Source organism: Amphibalanus amphitrite, unplaced genomic scaffold (assembly GCF_019059575.1).
Source record: "Amphibalanus amphitrite isolate SeventyFive unplaced genomic scaffold, NRLGWU_Aamphi_draft 001269F_arrow, whole genome shotgun sequence".
In the NCBI taxonomy this organism is placed as follows: Eukaryota; Metazoa; Arthropoda; class Thecostraca; order Balanomorpha; family Balanidae; genus Amphibalanus; species Amphibalanus amphitrite.
The window spans coordinates 1-18,831 of NW_024882762.1; the positions used below are offsets into that span (position 1 = coordinate 1).

At 44.7% G+C, this 18,831-nt stretch overlaps 2 protein-coding genes across 4 annotated transcripts; both read left to right on the forward strand.

The window, feature by feature from the left end:
- Nucleotides 1-737: 737 nt before the first annotated feature.
- On the forward strand, nucleotides 738-8,812 carry LOC122371687 (pro-resilin-like). 3 transcript variants are annotated; one of them, XM_043348200.1, is made up of 3 exons: nucleotides 738-969; nucleotides 7,783-8,163; nucleotides 8,464-8,794. In XM_043348200.1, the coding sequence occupies exons 1-3, from the start codon at nucleotides 964-966 to the stop codon at nucleotides 8,545-8,547; spliced, it is 471 nt and encodes a 156-aa protein (XP_043204135.1). In that variant the 5' UTR covers nucleotides 738-963; the 3' UTR covers nucleotides 8,548-8,794. The 3 variants fall into 3 exon arrangements, with proteins under 3 accessions (XP_043204135.1, XP_043204134.1, XP_043204136.1); XM_043348199.1 differs by lacking the exons at nucleotides 7,783-8,163; nucleotides 8,464-8,794 and adding exons at nucleotides 1,243-1,623; nucleotides 1,921-2,082 and having other exon boundaries at nucleotides 771-969; XM_043348201.1 differs by lacking the exon at nucleotides 738-969 and adding an exon at nucleotides 7,435-7,499 and having other exon boundaries at nucleotides 8,464-8,812.
- Nucleotides 8,813-11,777: 2,965 nt separating this feature from the next.
- On the forward strand, nucleotides 11,778-14,118 carry LOC122371690 (pro-resilin-like). The gene is made up of 3 exons (XM_043348206.1): nucleotides 11,778-12,487; nucleotides 12,771-13,151; nucleotides 13,449-14,118. Exons 1-3 carry the CDS (start codon nucleotides 12,482-12,484, stop codon nucleotides 13,530-13,532), a joined length of 471 nt encoding a protein of 156 aa, XP_043204141.1. The 5' UTR covers nucleotides 11,778-12,481; the 3' UTR covers nucleotides 13,533-14,118.
- The last annotated feature ends 4,713 nt before the right edge of the window (nucleotides 14,119-18,831 follow it).

The following is an 18,831-nucleotide window of genomic DNA, read 5'->3' on the forward strand; positions in this document are numbered from 1 at the left end:
TTGAGTTAATTTAGCTTAGTCGGCCACTTTCAGGTCAAGAAAGGTCAAATTTTAAAGTTTGAATTTTTCAAGAAAAAGTCCTATTGAGCAGTTTGAGCTCAGGAGCACGATGGGCTATATATTTGGTGTACGATGTCAAACGCGTACTGAAAAATGTACTTTAAAATTAATAAGTGAGTTTTTTTTTTTGCTATAATGCGTATAACTTGACCATTTTTGAAGATATCTGGCTAAGACTTGCTAGAGCTAGTCATAAGATGTGTTCTATCACATATTCCGGTCTTTTCGAAAAGTCAAAAACTTATAAAAAAAAGATAAAAAATACATTTCTAATTTTAATATATAATCTTAAACATTTCAGAATTTTGAACCTCACAGACGACAGTTTGATAGCGCAGTTTATTCTGAGTCCCGCATGCAAAGAAATTGAACCTAGCTTAAAAACTGAGCTCTTGGGAGCGATTGCCGTGGTTCAATGTTTTGTGTCGAACTCGGCCGCACATGAGCCACTCTGACGTCATATCCAGCCGACCTGGTGCTATGAAGTTCATATTTTACCACAGGCTGTCAATTTGATGCAGCCGAAGGTACTGAAAGTTTGGCGTCCATATGTCAAGCGGTTTGGAAGTTTTTGCAGAAAACGGGAGGGGTTATGAATAGCCCCCCCCCCCCCAGTGGGGCGCGGGTTAAAAATCACTTTATTCTTCGACATGAGATGAGTGAAATGTGAATACATCACAGATATCACGGATTCAGTGACACCCGTGTTTCTCGTTCGCACTCGACGCTTCACGGCAGTGTCACCGATGCCGTCTGCCCGTGTGAAGATGGTCCACCGGTGACCTTGGTCAGGCCGCTGCCGGTCCGCCGTATAAAAGCAGCCCGCTCTGACCTGCAGGCCACCAGTTGACGGAGACAGTCGAGACCGACTCACCGGTACCACAGAACTCCACTGAGACGACCATGAAGGTGAGAGCGGTGCAACGTCGTGGAGAGTGAGAGTGGAATCTGATGCTCATCTTTCATGGGACTGTGAAGGGTCTGAGTGCTGCAGGAGCTATTTACTTGGAAAGAAGTCGAACATGTTGTTGGTTTTTTACATCAATGAACTAAACATTGTTGACAAAATTGTCTTCTTTTATTTCTTTGGTCATAATTAGGTAATAATTAAAATGTTTTCAAGTGCTTTGAAATGTCTCGAGTATCTAGCACTCTCTCACTGACGCCGGTCGTTTCCTTCAGCTTCTCCTGGTGCTTGCCGTGCTCGGTCTGACCACCGCTCGGCCCGAGGAGCGCGGCTACGGCTCTCAGCCCGCCAGCGGCTACGGAGCGCCCCCTGAACAGGAGGGAGCCGCCTCCGGGCAGCAGCCCAGCGTCCAGACGGCCTACAGCACGCCGGACGGAGCCGCCTCCGGACCCGAGGGCAACGTCGCAGAACTGCCGGCCTCCTACAACTTCGAGTACGCCGTGCAGGACGACGAGAGCGGCAACAACTTTGGCCAGCAGGAGACCCGCGACGGCGACGCCACGTCGGGCTCCTACTATGTGCAGATGGCCGACGGCCGCATGCAGATCGTCAACTACTCGGTCGAGGGCGACTCCGGATACGTCGTCGATATTCAGGCAAGTAGTGTATGAAAAGCGATTGAAAAGATCATTGGTCAAACGTTACATTCATTCGTAAAAATTAAAAATATAAACGATATTGCCAAAGAAAGCGGTATTATGAAATAAGCCTAACAACACTTTTTAAGCAGCATTTATTATTAATAACTTCCAAGCGCCGATCGTTATTGTTTTCAATGTAATAAACGCAGAGAAGCTGGTAAAAATAGCAGTAAAGCAGCTTTAATTGACTAAAATCAAATGCCTATCCATTCTCGCAGTCAGTTCCGTTACAATGCTATTTCCTTGTTTCAGTACGAGGGAGAGGCAAACATCGATGCCGCAGCGTCTGGCCAGGAGGGAAACGTGGCAACGCCCAACCAGTCCTATGGACTGTAAATGGAGCAGCATCATCATCGGTCTTTGGAGTTGATACTGCAGCACTTTTTTGTGATTACCTGATACTGCGGAACTGATGTAAGCGATCGAACAGAATGTCTCAATGTGCCATTGTGTAGATTTGAGACGATTTCTCATCGAGAGGATGGTTATTTATTTGAGTGTGTAAATAACTTATTTATGTCATGTGTGATCTTTCTGTTATGTGATCTGTGTCCTGAAATGAAAAAAAATACATGCAAGTTTATCTTACATAGTGAACTGATGAGCTTTTCTGACAGACGATAGGTCCTACCAAAGCAAGTAAATGATGTACCCGAGTAAACTTGTCTGTTGGTCCATGTGCCATCGATCATCAAATACGGCACCGATGAAATCGGCTGCTGTATATTACACCGGTGCCTTTCGTTGTATACCAATCATCTTTCAGATATCTGAATGTATCGTTCAGCCGTTTACAATTTTTGTTTCACCCGTCTTATTTTTCTTTGGATGTCTTTATCACCCTGTGCAAAATTAATGGACTACGTTTGGAGCGAACCGTGGTTCAGAAAGATAACAAATAAATATCTACCAAATTTAACAGAAAAAATATTCACTGTTTTTCAAGGTTTCAAGGTTTTCAAGGACTTTTACTTTTGTTAATTGTCTCCCACTAACTTAAAATGAAGAGGTCGCAAAATCTAACTGACCATAGGCCACCGATATCGAAATTCCAAGGTATACATTTTGTACCTACAAAATGTACAATCGCTGTAAAATCACTGTTATACAGTCCCTACAATCGATGCATGTACTGTTGCTTTTATCAATCGCTAAAAGCTTCAAAACGATCGGTCACTGGGTGTAGGTAGCTATGGCACACATTCAAACTTTTTATGAGATGAGGTCACTTGAAGTGACCTGGCGACCTGACCTTAAATGACCTTGGTATAAAAGAATCTTACAACAGATGTAGAATCGATGCATAATAGGGCGTGCTCCACGCCGCCGTTTTTTTTTTCTTCTTTTAGAAATTCGCGAAAAACCACGGGGGGTGTTCAAACATCCCTCCTTCCCAGCAGAGCGCAGGTTAACCACTACTGACAGCTTCGTAACATCTTGCATAGGCACCAAAACTATAACGCGAGTTGCTGGGGGGGGGGGGGGCGTTAAACGCCCCCACTTTTTTCGCAGCACCATAGAATAAAAACGGTGCGCTGCAGGCGCGCCAAAATTTAGGTACCTGTATGGAATTGATTAAAGTTTATTGTGACAAAGTTTCAAAAAAAATCGATCGGAAATTTTTTGAGATATTGAGGTTTTAGTGACGTCATGATTTCTGAGTTTTCGTCCAAAAAACGGCGTATGTTCAAAAAATCATATAAAATCACAGAACAGACATACAGACATGCCGTAAACGCCATTAGGCTGCCAATACCATGAACAATCAAATGGCTATCTTCGATTATTGATTATCGTTCCGCATTTTCCAAAATCTTGAACTGAATCTTGGCAATTTCTCGTGACTACCTTTTTTATAAATTTAGTTCGAATGTTTGAATCGAGACGGATTGACAGAGCCGAGGCCACGCTAAGCAGAGCTTGTTGCGTAGACCCCGACTCCTACCGCCCGATCGCGCAATTCCGGGTAACGGGAGAATTTAGATGCCAAAGTTTAACGTACCCTTCAAAGCCGGACACGGCCTGTCCCACTCAACTGACTTCAACTGGCTGCGGATGCTCCCACCAACCGCAGACCATCCCCGTTAGGAGTCTCAAATATCGAGCGCCGGAGCGACTCGAACGGGACAGGGCCATGATACATGCATTTCTTAAATTGAACTTTTTGAGCAAAACACGTACACATATGTTAAAATGAATGTCACCATCGTGTTCTACGCCTAAAATTACCCATAAAACATGTGTCACAGGCTGCGAATATCAGTTTTGATTTTCAGGGAAAAGTGCCTACCCGTTTGACCTGACCTTGACCCTGACCTATGCGTGACTGACCCCTACATGGAGCTGACACTCTTGTAGGCCTTATATGAAGGATTGCGCACTGCACCGTTTTGAGAGAGTTTATGACGAGAGGCACCCATTGCGAAGACCTGAAGTCCATGCTACTGAAAGCCCATTTCAGATGTTTGACCTGACCTTGACTCAAAATTAAACTTTAAAGTACTCATCTGAAGCGTCTCGTCGCGTTCTTTCGTTTGCCGCCTCGTGGGTTTCGCTGCGCCAATTGCTTCTCGAGTTATCGGCTGGGGGCGTTTAACGCCCCCCCCCCCCCCCCCCAGCAAACGGCGGGTGGCGAAATACCCCAGCAACTGCCGGGTTAATGTTCAAATGGGTGCGAGATTCGAAATCAGTCCCAAACCTACTCTAATAATTTGTAAAACACGATCAAGTGATCCTAGGTCATCTAAGGTTAATGATCTTAACCTGACCTTCAACTTTCAAGTGACCATTACATCCACGACAATGCATAGGAACAGCATCAGCTCACATTTTCACACATTCCTAATCACAAACAGTCTGGAATGGCACGGATAATGTAGCTTGACATATACTGAATCGCAATTCTCGCCTGACATGGTCCCGAGAAACAGGTCAGAGAACAGATATTATTTGATTCAGAGGCCAGTTTTACCATCAGAAAAATAGCCGCCTGCCGGATTTTTTTTTTTGCCAAAGACCACTTCACATACGTAAACGGTAAAGCCCTATCCGCTTAGGTGCCCATCGCTTTTACGCTTCGTGTGTGAATTGGTCTTTGGCAAAAAAAAATCTGACAGGCGGCTATTTTTCTGTTGGTAAAACTGGCCTCTGGTACATGAACTTCTATCTCTCGCCGGCACAGGCAATTTTCCGTCCTTCGACGGCACAGGGGGGGTACGACCCCCTCGCGTTTGACTCCTAATTGAGCTAGAGCCTCGCGGAACAAAACCATCGTAGTGGTCGTCACGCGACAAAGCCAACTGTACTCGGTTTTAAGGTCATAAGTCAAATGGTGACCTTTCAGGTTAGGTCAATGACCCAAAATTCGGGAAAATCGGGATCTGTTAGAACGTCGTAAAGTATGGCTGCTATGGGGTTTTTCGGGGTGTTGATCACGAGTATCATGTTAGTTTTGATCACAAATGTTGCCTACATGCATTTAGGCCAGGTCAGTTCAGGTCAGGTCAGGTCAGCCAGTAGGGTCCTGCCGGGTATTCGTAGTTGGTGTCTAACGCCTCTGACAGCTTTGTAACAATGTAACAGGTTACAAAAGCACCAAAACTACTTCGTAAATGCTCAAATGGTTGCTAAATGCGAATTTCTCTCCAACAACTAGCCTAGAAACTTGTACCTGAAACTCGAAAAAGTGAACCGAGCTCATCAAAGGTCAATGCCCTGACCTGACTTTCACGTGACCTTGATACCCACCCCAATGCATGGGACTAACATCAAATCACATGTTTCAACTCTTACATAGCCCGCGACCGCCTGGGGCGGGGGGGGGGGGGGGTCGGACCCGACCCCCCTCCATTTTTCTTGAATAACTCATGAACGGTTTACGCTATAGACTTGAAACTTTGCATACCTTCTTCCGCATGAATTGGACGTCTCCTGTGCAATTTCTAAGAATTTTTTTTTTCAAAACTTTTTCAGATATATTGATTTTAGTGATGTAACTACATGGCGTTTTTAGTCAAAAAGGGGTAAATGTTTGAAAAAATCGCCAAAAATCAAGGTTTGAAGCGAATTGCAAATTAAGGACATGAATAGAAGCAGCTCAACGAGTTCTTAAAAATGGCCATCTCGGATTTTCCATAAAATGCGTTTTTCACCACTAAAAATTCAAAAAACTATATTTTTGGAAAACAGCTTATAAAATCCAAAATTTTAAGAATTTCCAAAAAACCGGAATGCATGTTATAGAGCTCTATTAAAACATTAGATGTCCCAAATTTCAACTTTCTATCTTGATTGTTGACCCCCAAATTGTAAAAAAAAAATAGCTCCAACATGCATGGGGCATGCTGACGTCATAAGCATTTTCGTAAATTGGAGGCACTTCTGAACATCGCATGTGAAAACAAGTGGCACCAATAGAATCCTGGGACAAATCTCGTCTAGACAAATGCATTTTTGTGTCAAAAATAAAAAGTTGAAAAATTGACTTTTTCTTAGCCCTCGTTTAGTTATGTAGGTACCTATAGAACAAACGATTTTTTATGCTTTCAATGCACACTTATCACCAGCACATTGACTTGGGGTCACATATAACCATTACCATCGGATTCGGCGTGAAAAAAAAAAATAAGCCATAAAACATACCGCACGTCCATGTGGCAGAAAGTGAAAACCGTGACCTTTCGTGACCTGACCTGACCTTGACCCGTACCTAGTATGACCCCTATACGCACATGGTACCTTCACTAGGTCTTTGAGGTCATTTTTGGTGAGTTTCGAGCAGCAGCTATCGATTCCGCTGTCCGTAAGCCTAATCATGCAAAACTCCAGAATTTGACCTTTGACCTGACCCTGATCCGAAAGTTGACCTCAATCTTAAAATCTTAAGAGTGCTTTGGGAAGGTCTCGTAAAGACCTTTCGAGCGCCGCCTCGCGGGGCTCGATACGACAATTGGTTCTCGAGATAGCAGGGGGATCGGATCCGAGGGTACGGAAATAGCCCAGGCGGTGCCGGGTTAAGACCACGGAAAGATTGCAAACGCGCGGCTAATGCGAGCCGACGTAAGCCGAATCGCGAATCCGGCCAAACATGGTCTCGAAAAGTAGGTTACAGGTCAAAGGTCATTCGAGTCAGGATCAACACAACACGATTGATCAACAAATTGATCAACACGAGGGTACGGAAAGTTTGGTTGTGATCGGCCGCTATTTTCGCGAGTTATTTGCGAAAAACCTTTAGGGTTTCGCATCAATCTCCCCCGTGCCGGCGAGGGCTAAGGATTATTGCTGATTTGATTACCTCGAAGCGCTGAAAGTGCCGTCGCGATCAGCCGCTTTTTGTGCGAGTTATTTGTTAAAAAAGCGAGGGGTCCAACTATACTCTCTTCATAACTGCGAAAGCTAAAAAGCACTTTCCTTTATTACATTTGCTATGCTACTTTCGAAGTGAAAACGCTTCCTCCTTTTTCGGCTTGTAAGTCATGTTAACTCATGTGGAAAGCGGCGGTCAAAATAGGATAGCGATGAATTCGGTCATTTCTATTGTCACCTAAACATCAAATTATTCTTATTTCTTTGACTTGAGATAAGTTCATTTACAGCTAAAAATGTCGCAAATCCAGCGACGACTATGTTTTTCGCTCGTACTGGACGCTTCACGGCAGTGACACCGATACCGTCTGCCCGTGTGAAGATGGCCCACATGTGACCTTGGCCAGGCCACTGCCGGTCCGTCGTATAAAAGCAGCCCGCTCTGACCTGCAGGCCACCAGTTGACGGAGACAGTCGAGACCGACTCACCGGTACCACAGAATTCCACTGAGACGATCATGAAGGTGAGAGCGGTTCAACCGGTGCAACGTCGTGGAGAGTGAGAGTTGAATCTGCTGCTCATCTTTCATGGGACTGTGAAGGGTCTGAGTGCTGTAGGAGCTAGCTACTTGAAAAGAAGTCGAACTATGTTGTTGGTTTTTTACATCAATGGACTAAAAATTGTTGGAAAAATTGTCGTCTTTTATTTCTTTGGTCATAATTAGGTAATAATTAAAATGTTTTCAAGTGCTTTGAAATGTCTCGAGTATCTAGCACTCTCTCACTGACGCCGGTCGTTTCCTTCAGCTTCTCCTGGTGCTTGCCGTGCTCGGTCTGGCCACCGCTCGGCCCGAGGAGCGCGGCTACGGCTCTCAGCCCGCCAGCGGCTACGGAGCGCCCCCTGAACAGGAGGGAGCCGCCTCCGGGCAGCAGCCCAGCGTCCAGACGGCCTACAGCACGCCCGACGGAGCCGCCTCCGGACCCGAGGGCAACGTCGCAGAACTGCCGGCCTCCTACAACTTCGAGTACGCCGTGCAGGACGACGAGAGTGGCAACAACTTTGGACAGCAGGAGACCCGCGACGGCGACGCCACGTCGGGCTCCTACTATGTGCAGATGGCCGACGGCCGCATGCAGATCGTCAACTACTCGGTTGAGGGCGACTCCGGATACGTCGTCGATATTCAGGTAAATTAAGTGTGAAAAGCGATTGAAAAGATCAGTGGTCAAACGTTACTTTCATTCGGGAAAAAATATAAACGATATATTACCAAAGAAAACGGTATTATAAAATAAGCCAAATAACACGTTAAAAAATATTTATCGATAATAAGTTCTCAGGGCCGATAGGCGATAGTTCATGTTTTCAGTGTCATTAAGGTACGGAAGCTGGTAGAAAAATAGCAGTAAAACCAGCTTTTTGACTAAAATCAAATGCCTATCCATTCTCGCAGTCATTTCCGTTACAATGCTATTTCCTTGTTTCAGTACGAGGGAGAGGCAAACATCGATGCCGCAGCGTCTGGCCAGGAGGGAAACGTGGCAACGCCCAACCAGTCCTATGGACTGTAAGTGGAGCAGCATCATCATCGGTCTTTGGAGTTAATATTGCAACACTTCGCTTGCCATTACCTGATATCGTGAAGCTGATGTAAATGATCGACCGGAATGCCTCAATGTATCATTGTGTAGATTTGAGACGATTTCTCATCGAGTGGATGGTTATTTATTTCAGTGTGTAAATAATCTTATTTATGTCATGTGTGATCTTTCTGTTATGTGATCTGTGTCCTGAAATGAAAAAAAAAATACATGCAACCTCATCTTACCTAGTAAACTGATGAGCTTTTCTGACAGACGATAGGTCTTATCAAAACAAGTAAATGATGTACCCGAGTTATCAGTTAGTCCATGTGCCATCGATCATCAAACACGGTACCGACCAAATCGGCCGCTGTATATTGCACCAGTGCCTTTCGTTGTACCAATCAACTTTCAGATAGATCTGAGTGTGTCGTTCAGCCGTTTACAATTTTTGCTTCACCCGTCTTACTTGTCTTTAGATGCCTTTATAACACCATGTAAAATCCATGGACTACTACGTTTAGGGCGAATCAGTTATTATCAGCTGCGGCAATGCGAATGAAGCAATTAGTGCAATTTGCACGCAAAGTCCAATAATTTCAGACATCACTGTGGTTTATGTCAGTAACTTATCCCAGTTGGTGACTCTAGCTTGAAAAGATACTCACAGTCCAAGCAAAATACACGCTCACAAAGCACATCCACAATTCAGTAAGAAACAATTGCTCAGTAGCGTTCTTCAGTAGCCAATAGAAATGCCACATACAAATCAAGAAAAGGGTTTGTGTGGAAACGTATGGCCAACATACGTCAAAATTGTATCCACAAGAGAGAGAGAGAGAGAGAGAGAGAGAGAGAGAGAGAGAGAGAGAGAGAGAGAGAGAGAGAGAGAGAGAGAGAGAGCGAGAGAGAGAGAGAGAGAGAGAGAGAGATAGAGAGAGAGAGAGAGAGAGAGAGAGAGAGAGAGAGAGAGAGAGAGAGAGAGAGAGAGAGAGAGAGAGAGAGAGAGAGAGAGAGAGAGAGAGAGAGAGAGAGAGAGAGAGAGAGACGGTTGATTAATATTAATCCTAATGGGTGGGTAGTATTTAAAGGGACCCTCCCAACTTAAAAAATTAATGAATTGGCATAAAAGCGATGTTCTGTCGTTCGGCAAGATTAAAAATGAATATCTACCAAATTCCACCAAAAAATTTGCACCGGTTTTAAAGATATATGATTTTTACTTTTGTTAATTTTCTCCCATATCATAGAGAATTCGAAAAATTGACCTGACCATAGGTCACTGTTATCGAAATTCCGAGGTATACATTTTGTACATACCAAATGTACAATCGCTGTTACTGTACAATTACTGTACAGTCGCTACAATTGATGTATTGAATGACCTTGGTCTAAAAAAACAACAGGTGTAGAATTGATGTATAAAAAGGTGTGCTCCGCACCGCCGTTTTCTAAAAATTCGCGGAAAACCATGGGCCGCCCCCAGCAGAGCGCGCTGCGCGGGTTACCGGTTAACTACTGACAGCTACGTAACATCTTGCATAGGCACCAAAACTACTCCTTTAATGTTCAAATGGGTGCGTGATTCGAAATCAGTCCAAAACCTACTCTAATTATTTGTTAAACACGAACAAGCGATCCAAGGTCATCTAAGGTTAATGATCTTAAAGGGACCCTCCCACCTTCAAAAAAGTTTATGAATTGGCATGAAAGTGATGTCGCTCGGTTCAGAAAGAGCGAAAACGAATATCTACCAAATTTCACCGAAAAATATTCACCGGTTTTCAAGATATTAGACTTTTACTTTTGTTTACTTTTTTAGATCTCCGCTGTTTCTAGCGACTTTATTTTAGAAGTGCGGCGTTTGCGGCAGATGTTGCGCGCAAATAGCATATACCACCGCGTGCTACAAAACGTTTTAGTCAAACATTTAAAAATCGTTAGATATCTGCGCTGACGTCACACATTCAGAGAGGTATTCCTAAGCATTAGCCCCTCTGAATCAAAATGCTGCAATTTTGAAATTCAATATTTCCGATTTAAGGCATTTCTCGATGTTGTGAGTGCCGAAACCGGTAATTGTGAGCCAGGGACCCCATTTTGGCTATCTCAACTCAAATCTAATGTTAAGGTGGGAGGGTCCCTTTAACCCCATGACTTTCACGTGACCCTTACATTCACGACAATGCATAGGAACAGCATCAGCTCACATTTTCACACATTTCTAATCACAAAGGGTCTGGAATGGCACGGATAATGTGACTTGACATACACTGAATAGCAATTCTGGCCTGACATCGTCCCGAGAAACAGGTCAGAGAACATATATTATTTGGCTCAGGCCTCAGGGCACAGTTTTACCAACAGAAAAGTAGCCGCCTGTCGGATTTTTCTTTTCCCAAAGACCACTTCACATACGGAGCGTAAACAGTAAAGCCCTATCCGCTGACGTGCCCATCGCGTTTGGCCCCTATTTGAGCTAGAGCCTCGCGGAACAAAACCATCGTATAGGTCGTCACGCGACGAAGCCAATGGTACCCGGTTTTAAGGTCATAGGTCAAATGGTGACCTTCCAGGTCAGGGCAATGACCCAAAAGTCGGGAACATCGGGATATGTTAGAACGTCGTAAAGTATGGCTGCTATTGGGTTTATCGGGGTGCTGATCACGAATATCATGTTAGTTTTTATCACAGATGATGGCTTCACGCATTTAGGCCAGGTCCGGTCAGGTCAGGTCAGGTCAACCAGTAAGGTCCTGTTGGGTATTCGTAGTAGGTGTCTAACGCCTCTGACAGCTTTGCAACAATGTAACAGGTTACGAAGGCACCAAAACTACTTCGTTGATGTTCAAATGGTTGCTAAATGCGAATTCATCTCCAAATACTAGCCTAGAAACATGTAAAACTCGAAAAAGTGAACCGAGGTCATTGAAGGTCAGTTCCCTGACCTGATCTTCAGATGACCTTGATAGATGATTCTTCAGATGATTGATCAGGTAATCATCAAGTTGCATCAATCCCCCCGTGCCGGCGAGAGTTAGGGATTATTGCTGATTTGATTTGATTACCTCGAAGCACTGAAAATGCCGTCGCGGTCAGCCGCTTTTTGCGCAAGTTATTTGTTAAAAAAAGCGAGTGGTCCATCTATGCTCTCTTCATAACTGCGAGAGCTAAAAAGCATTTTCCTGCATTACATTTGCTATGTTAATGAGTTCCTCCTTTTTCGACTTGCAAGTCATGTTGGTAGCCATGTGGAAAGCGGCGGTCAAAATAGGATAGCAATAAATTCGGTCATTTCGAATGTCACCTAGAAATCAAATTATTCTTATTTCTTTGACTTGAGATAAGCTAATTTAGGGGCCCTATAGTTAAAAACAAGGCTGCGGAGTCGATGGATTTTCGGCGACTCCGACTCCGACTCCGACTCCGGCTTTCAAAAACCAGCTCCGACTCCGACTCCGACTCCGGGCAGAATTGTCGACTCCGACCGACTCCAACTCCCGACTCCGACTCCGCAGACTTAGCAGGGCTGCGGAGTCGACAGATTTTCGGTGACTCCGACTCCGACTCCGGCTCGGGTTTCTAAAATCGACTCCGACTCCGACTCCGACTCCGACTCCGGTCACAACTGTCGACTCCGACCGACTCCGACTCCGACTCCGACTCCGACTCCGACTCCGCAGCCCTGGGTCACTTAAAAATGTCGCAAATCCAGCGACGACTATGTTTCTCTCTCGCACTCGACGCTTCACGGCGGTGTCACCGATGCCGTCTGCCCGTGTGAAGATGGCCCGCCTGTGACCTTGGCCAGGCCGCTGCCGGTCCGCCGTATAAAAGCAGCCCGCTCTGACCTGCAGGCCACCAGTTGACGGAGACAGTCGAGACCGACTCATCGGTACCACAGAACTCCACTGAGACGATCATGAAGGTGAGAGCGGTTCAACCGGTGCAACGTCGTGGAGAGTGAGAGTGGAATCTGTTGCTCTTCTTTCATGGGACTGTGAAGGGTCTGAGTGCTGGAGGAGCTATTTACTTGGAAAGAAGTCGCACTATGTTGTTGTTTTTTTACATCAATGAACTAAACATTGTTGACAAAATTGTCTTCTTTTATTTCTTTGGTCATAATTAGGTGATAATTAAAATGTTATCTTATGCTTTGAAATGCCTCGAGTATCTAGCACTCTCTCACTGACGCCGGTCGTTTCCTTCAGCTTCTCCTGGTGCTTGCCGTGCTCGGTCTGGCCACCGCTCGGCCCGAGGAGCGCGGCTACGGCTCTCAGCCCGCCAGCGGCTACGGAGCGCCCCCTGAACAGGAGGGAGCCGCCTCCGGGCAGCAGCCCAGCGTCCAGACGGCCTACAGCACGCCGGACGGAGCCGCCTCCGGACCCGAGGGCAACGTCGCAGAACTGCCGGCCTCCTACAACTTCGAGTACGCCGTGCAGGACGACGAGAGCGGCAACAACTTTGGCCAGCAGGAGACCCGCGACGGCGACGCCACGTCGGGCTCCTACTATGTGCAGATGGCCGACGGCCGCATGCAGATCGTCAACTACTCGGTCGAGGGCGACTCCGGATACGTCGTCGATATTCAGGCAAGTAGTGTATGAAAAGCGATTGAAAAGATCATTGGTCAAACGTTACATTCATTCGTAAAAATTAAAAATATAAACGATATTGCCAAAGAAAGCGGTATTATGAAATAAGCCTAACAACACTTTTTAAGCAGCATTTATTATTAATAACTTCCAAGCGCCGATCGTTATTGTTTTCAATGTAATAAACGCAGAGAAGCTGGTAAAAATAGCAGTAAAGCAGCTTTAATTGACTAAAATCAAATGCCTATCCATTCTCGCAGTCAGTTCCGTTACAATGCTATTTCCTTGTTTCAGTACGAGGGAGAGGCAAACATCGATGCCGCAGCGTCTGGCCAGGAGGGAAACGTGGCAACGCCCAACCAGTCCTATGGACTGTAAATGGAGCAGCATCATCATCGGTCTTTGGAGTTGATACTGCAGCACTTTTTTGTGATTACCTGATACTGCGGAACTGATGTAAGCGATCGAACAGAATGTCTCAATGTGCCATTGTGTAGATTTGAGACGATTTCTCATCGAGAGGATGGTTATTTATTTGAGTGTGTAAATAACTTATTTATGTCATGTGTGATCTTTCTGTTATGTGATCTGTGTCCTGAAATGAAAAAAAAATACATGCAAGTTTATCTTACATAGTGAACTGATGAGCTTTTCTGACAGACGATAGGTCCTACCAAAGCAAGTAAATGATGTACCCGAGTAAACTTGTCTGTTGGTCCATGTGCCATCGATCATCAAATACGGCACCGATGAAATCGGCTGCTGTATATTACACCGGTGCCTTTCGTTGTATACCAATCATCTTTCAGATATCTGAATGTATATCGTTCAGCCGTTTACAATTTTTGTTTCACCCGTCTTATTTTTCTTTGGATGTCTTTATCACCCTGTGCAAAATTAATGGACTACGTTTGGAGCGAACCGTGGTTCAGAAAGATAACAAATAAATATCTACCAAATTTAACAGAAAAAATATTCACTGTTTTTCAAGGTTTCAAGGTTTTCAAGGACTTTTACTTTTGTTAATTGTCTCCCACTAACTTAAAATGAAGAGGTCGCAAAATCTAACTGACCATAGGCCACCGATATCGAAATTCCAAGGTATACATTTTGTACCTACAAAATGTACAATCGCTGTAAAATCACTGTTATACAGTCCCTACAATCGATGCATGTACTGTTGCTTTTATCAATCGCTAAAAGCTTCAAAACGATCGGTCACTGGGTGTAGGTAGCTATGGCACACATTCAAACTTTTTATGAGATGAGGTCACTTGAAGTGACCTGGCGACCTGACCTTAAATGACCTTGGTATAAAAGAATCTTACAACAGATGTAGAATCGATGCATAATAGGGCGTGCTCCACGCCGCCGTTTTTTTTTTCTTCTTTTAGAAATTCGCGAAAAACCACGGGGGGTGTTCAAACATCCCTCCTTCCCAGCAGAGCGCAGGTTAACCACTACTGACAGCTTCGTAACATCTTGCATAGGCACCAAAACTATAACGCGAGTTGCTGGGGGGGGGGGGGCGTTAAACGCCCCCACTTTTTTCGCAGCACCATAGAATAAAAACGGTGCGCTGCAGGCGCGCCAAAATTTAGGTACCTGTATGGAATTGATTAAAGTTTATTGTGACAAAGTTTCAAAAAAATCGATCGGAAATTTTTTGAGATATTGAGGTTTTAGTGACGTCATGATTTCTGAGTTTTCGTCCAAAAAACGGCGTATGTTCAAAAAATCATATAAAATCACAGAACAGACATACAGACATGCCGTAAACGCCATTAGGCTGCCAATACCATGAACAATCAAATGGCTATCTTCGATTATTGATTATCGTTCCGCATTTTCCAAAATCTTGAACTGAATCTTGGCAATTTCTCGTGACTACTTTTTTTATAAATTTAGTTCGAATGTTTGAATCGAGACGGATTGACAGAGCCGAGGCCACGCTAAGCAGAGCTTGTTGCGTAGACCCCGACTCCTACCGCCCGATCGCGCAATTCCGGGTAACGGGAGAATTTAGATGCCAAAGTTTAACGTACCCTTCAAAGCCGGACACGGCCTGTCCCACTCAACTGACTTCAACTGGCTGCGGATGCTCCCACCAACCGCAGACCATCCCCGTTAGGAGTCTCAAATATCGAGCGCCGGAGCGACTCGAACGGGACAGGGCCATGATACATGCATTTCTTAAATTGAACTTTTTGAGCAAAACACGTACACATATGTTAAAATGAATGTCACCATCGTGTTCTACGCCTAAAATTACCCATAAAACATGTGTCACAGGCTGCGAATATCAGTTTTGATTTTCAGGGAAAAGTGCCTACCCGTTTGACCTGACCTTGACCCTGACCTATGCGTGACTGACCCCTACATGGAGCTGACACTCTTGTAGGCCTTATATGAAGGATTGCGCACTGCACCGTTTTGAGAGAGTTTATGACGAGAGGCACCCATTGCGAAGACCTGAAGTCCATGCTACTGAAAGCCCATTTCAGATGTTTGACCTGACCTTGACTCAAAATTAAACTTTAAAGTACTCATCTGAAGCGTCTCGTCGCGTTCTTTCGTTTGCCGCCTCGTGGGTTTCGCTGCGCCAATTGCTTCTCGAGTTATCGGCTGGGGGCGTTTAACGCCCCCCCCCCCCCCAGCAAACGGCGGGTGGCGAAATACCCCAGCAACTGCCGGGTTAATGTTCAAATGGGTGCGAGATTCGAAATCAGTCCCAAACCTACTCTAATAATTTGTAAAACACGATCAAGTGATCCTAGGTCATCTAAGGTTAATGATCTTAACCTGACCTTCAACTTTCAAGTGACCATTACATCCACGACAATGCATAGGAACAGCATCAGCTCACATTTTCACACATTCCTAATCACAAACAGTCTGGAATGGCACGGATAATGTAGCTTGACATATACTGAATCGCAATTCTCGCCTGACATGGTCCCGAGAAACAGGTCAGAGAACAGATATTATTTGATTCAGAGGCCAGTTTTACCATCAGAAAAATAGCCGCCTGCCGGATTTTTTTTTTTTTGCCAAAGACCACTTCACATACGTAAACGGTAAAGCCCTATCCGCTTAGGTGCCCATCGCTTTTACGCTTCGTGTGTGAATTGGTCTTTGGCAAAAAAAAATCTGACAGGCGGCTATTTTTCTGTTGGTAAAACTGGCCTCTGGTACATGAACTTCTATCTCTCGCCGGCACAGGCAATTTTCCGTCCTTCGACGGCACAGGGGGGGGGTACGACCCCCTCGCGTTTGACTCCTAATTGAGCTAGAGCCTCGCGGAACAAAACCATCGTAGTGGTCGTCACGCGACAAAGCCAACTGTACTCGGTTTTAAGGTCATAAGTCAAATGGTGACCTTTCAGGTTAGGTCAATGACCCAAAATTCGGGAAAATCGGGATCTGTTAGAACGTCGTAAAGTATGGCTGCTATGGGGTTTTTCGGGGTGTTGATCACGAGTATCATGTTAGTTTTGATCACAAATGTTGCCTACATGCATTTAGGCCAGGTCAGTTCAGGTCAGGTCAGGTCAGCCAGTAGGGTCCTGCCGGGTATTCGTAGTTGGTGTCTAACGCCTCTGACAGCTTTGTAACAATGTAACAGGTTACAAAAGCACCAAAACTACTTCGTAAATGCTCAAATGGTTGCTAAATGCGAATTTCTCTCCAACAACTAGCCTAGAAACTTGTACCTGAAACTCGAAAAAGTGAACCGAGCTCATCAAAGGTCAATGCCCTGACCTGACTTTCACGTGACCTTGATACCCACCCCAATGCATGGGACTAACATCAAATCACATGTTTCAACTCTTACATAGCCCGCGACCGCCTGGGGCGGGGGGGGGGGGTCGGACCCGACCCCCCTCCATTTTTCTTGAATAACTCATGAACGGTTTACGCTATAGACTTGAAACTTTGCATACCTTCTTCCGTATGAATTGGACGTCTCCTGTGCAATTTCTAAGAATTTTTTTTCAAAACTTTTTCAGATATATTGATTTTAGTGATGTAACTACATGGCGTTTTTAGTCAAAAAGGGGTAAATGTTTGAAAAATCGCCAAAAATCAAGGTTTGAAGCGAATTGCAAATTAAGGACATGAATAGAAGCAGCTCAACGAGTTCTTAAAAATGGCCATCTCGGATTTTCCATAAAATGCGTTTTTCACCACTAAAAATTCAAAAAACTATATTTTTGGAAAACAGCTTATAAAATCCAAAATTTTAAGAATTTCCAAAAAACCGGAATGCATGTTATAGAGCTCTATTAAAACATTAGATGTCCCAAATTTCAACTTTCTATCTTGATTGTTGACCCCCAAATTGTAAAAAAAAATAGCTCCAACATGCATGGGGCATGCTGACGTCATAAGCATTTTCGTAAATTGGAGGCACTTCTGAACATCGCATGTGAAAACAAGTGGCACCAATAGAATCCTGGGACAAATCTCGTCTAGACAAATGCATTTTTGTGTCAAAAATAAAAAGTTGAAAAATTGACTTTTTTCTTAGCCCTCGTTTAGTTATGTAGGTACCTATAGAACAAACGATTTTTTATGCTTTCAATGCACACTTATCACCAGCACATTGACTTGGGGTCACATATAACCATTACCATCGGATTCGGCGTGAAAAAAAAATAAGCCATAAAACATACCGCACGTCCATGTGGCAGAAAGTGAAAACCGTGACCTTTCGTGACCTGACCTGACCTTGACCCGTACCTAGTATGACCCCTATACGCACATGGTACCTTCACTAGGTCTTTGAGGTCATTTTTGGTGAGTTTCGAGCAGCAGCTATCGATTCCGCTGTCCGTAAGCCTAATCATGCAAAACTCCAGAATTTGACCTTTGACCTGACCCTGATCCGAAAGTTGACCTCAATCTTAAAATCTTAAGAGTGCTTTGGGAAGGTCTCGTAAAGACCTTTCGAGCGCCGCCTCGCGGGGCTCGATACGACAATTGGTTCTCGAGATAGCAGGGGGATCGGATCCGAGGGTACGGAAATAGCCCAGGCGGTGCCGGGTTAAGACCACGGAAAGATTGCAAACGCGCGGCTAATGCGAGCCGACGTAAGCCGAATCGCGAATCCGGCCAAACATGGTCTCGAAAAGTAGGTTACAGGTCAAAGGTCATTCGAGTCAGGATCAACACAACACGATTGATCAACAAATTGATCAACACGAGGGTACGGAAAGTTTGGTTGTGATCGGCCGCTATTTTCGCGAGTTATTTGCGAAAAACCTTTAGGGTTTCGCATCAATCTCCCCCGTGCCGGCGAGGGCTAAGGATTATTGCTGATTTGATTACCTCGAAGCGCTGAAAGTGCCGTCGCGATCAGCCGCTTTTTGTGCGAGTTATTTGTTAAAAAAGCGAGGGGTCCAACTATACTCTCTTCATAACTGCGAAAGCTAAAAAGCACTTTCCTTTATTACATTTGCTATGCTACTTTCGAAGTGAAAACGCTTCCTCCTTTTTCGGCTTGTAAGTCATGTTAACTCATGTGGAAAGCGGCGGTCAAAATAGGATAGCGATGAATTCGGTCATTTCTATTGTCACCTAAACATCAAATTATTCTTATTTCTTTGACTTGAGATAAGTTCATTTACAGCTAAAAATGTCGCAAATCCAGCGACGACTATGTTTTTCGCTCGTA